The sequence below is a fragment of the Arachis duranensis genome, chromosome 10, assembly GCF_000817695.3.
Source record: "Arachis duranensis cultivar V14167 chromosome 10, aradu.V14167.gnm2.J7QH, whole genome shotgun sequence".
NCBI classification, from domain to species: Eukaryota; Viridiplantae; Streptophyta; class Magnoliopsida; order Fabales; family Fabaceae; genus Arachis; species Arachis duranensis.
This window is the reverse complement of record NC_029781.3, coordinates 91,933,188-91,934,231: the sequence shown is the minus strand read 5'-3', so window position 1 is coordinate 91,934,231 and position 1,044 is coordinate 91,933,188. Positions and strand designations below refer to the sequence as shown.

The 1,044-nt window shown below is 53.1% G+C and overlaps 1 protein-coding gene across 1 annotated transcript in view; it reads left to right on the top strand.

Moving 5' to 3' along the window:
- The window catches only part of LOC107470833 (glycine-rich cell wall structural protein), a 4,087-nt gene extending 3,265 nt beyond the window's left edge, over positions 1-822 (top strand). Inside the window, exons 4-5 of the mRNA XM_016090257.1 lie at positions 14-109; positions 194-822. Of these exons, the coding sequence (XP_015945743.1) occupies positions 14-109; positions 194-822 (725 nt within the window). The remainder of the gene's footprint in view (positions 1-13; positions 110-193) is intronic.
- The last annotated feature ends 222 nt before the right edge of the window (positions 823-1,044 follow it).

Below are 1,044 nucleotides of genomic sequence, written 5' to 3'. Positions count from 1 at the left end.
GGTGGCGGTGGAGGTGGTGGTGTTGGAGGAGGTGCTGGTGGTGGGATTGGTCATGGTGGAGGTTTAGGTCATGGTGTTGGAGGTGGCATTGGTAGTGGTGGTGGTGGTGGTTTTGGAGGTGGTGGTGGACTTGGTGGTGGTGGCGGACTTGGGCATGGAGGAGGACTAGATCATGGCATTGGTGGTGGTGTAGGCGGTGGAGGTGGCTTTGGAGGTGGTGGTGGTGATGGACTTGGCGGTGGCGGTGGGCTTGGTCATGGAGGAGGACTAGGTCATGGCATTGGTGGTGGTGTAGGCGGTGGAGGTGGCTTTGGAGGAGGTGCTGGTGGTGGTGGACTTGGCGGTGGCGGTGGGCTTGGTCATGGAGGAGGACTGGGTCATGGCATTGGTGGTGGTGTAGGAGGTGGAGGTGGCCTTGGAGGTGGTGGTGGATTTGGTGGTGGCGGTGGTTTTGGTCATGGAGGAGGACTAGGTCATGGTGGTGGATTAGGTCATGGTATTGGTGGTGGCATTGGTGGTGGAGGTGGTGGTGGAATAGGAGGTGGTGCAGGTGGAGGAGGTGGAGTTGGTGGGGGAGCTGGTGGCGGCATTGGAGGTGGTGGTGGTGCAGGTGGAGGCGGCGGCTTTGGTGGCGGCGGTGGAGTTGGAGGTGGTGTAGGTGGAGGAGGAGGGTTTGGAGCTGGTGGAGGGTTTGGAAAAGGTGGAGGTGGTGGATTTGGCGGTGGTGGTGGTGGCGGCTTTGGAGGTGGTGGCGGTTTTGGGGCTGGTGGCGGTGCTGGATTTGGTGGTGGAGTTGCCGTTGGTGTTGGTGGTGGCCATTAGATATAAATCAAAGATGTTGCAATCAAGGGTATTTTCTTAGAGAAGTATGAGTACTCATTCAAATAATCACGTATATGTTTGTTTACTTATTTTTGTGTGAAGAAAAAACACTGTCAATTGTCAACCTATAATGCATTAATGCCTATCATCATAGTTTTTCTTTTTTTTTTTTAAATATAATCAAGCTAAAATATATATATATATATATATATAGGTCTTGTT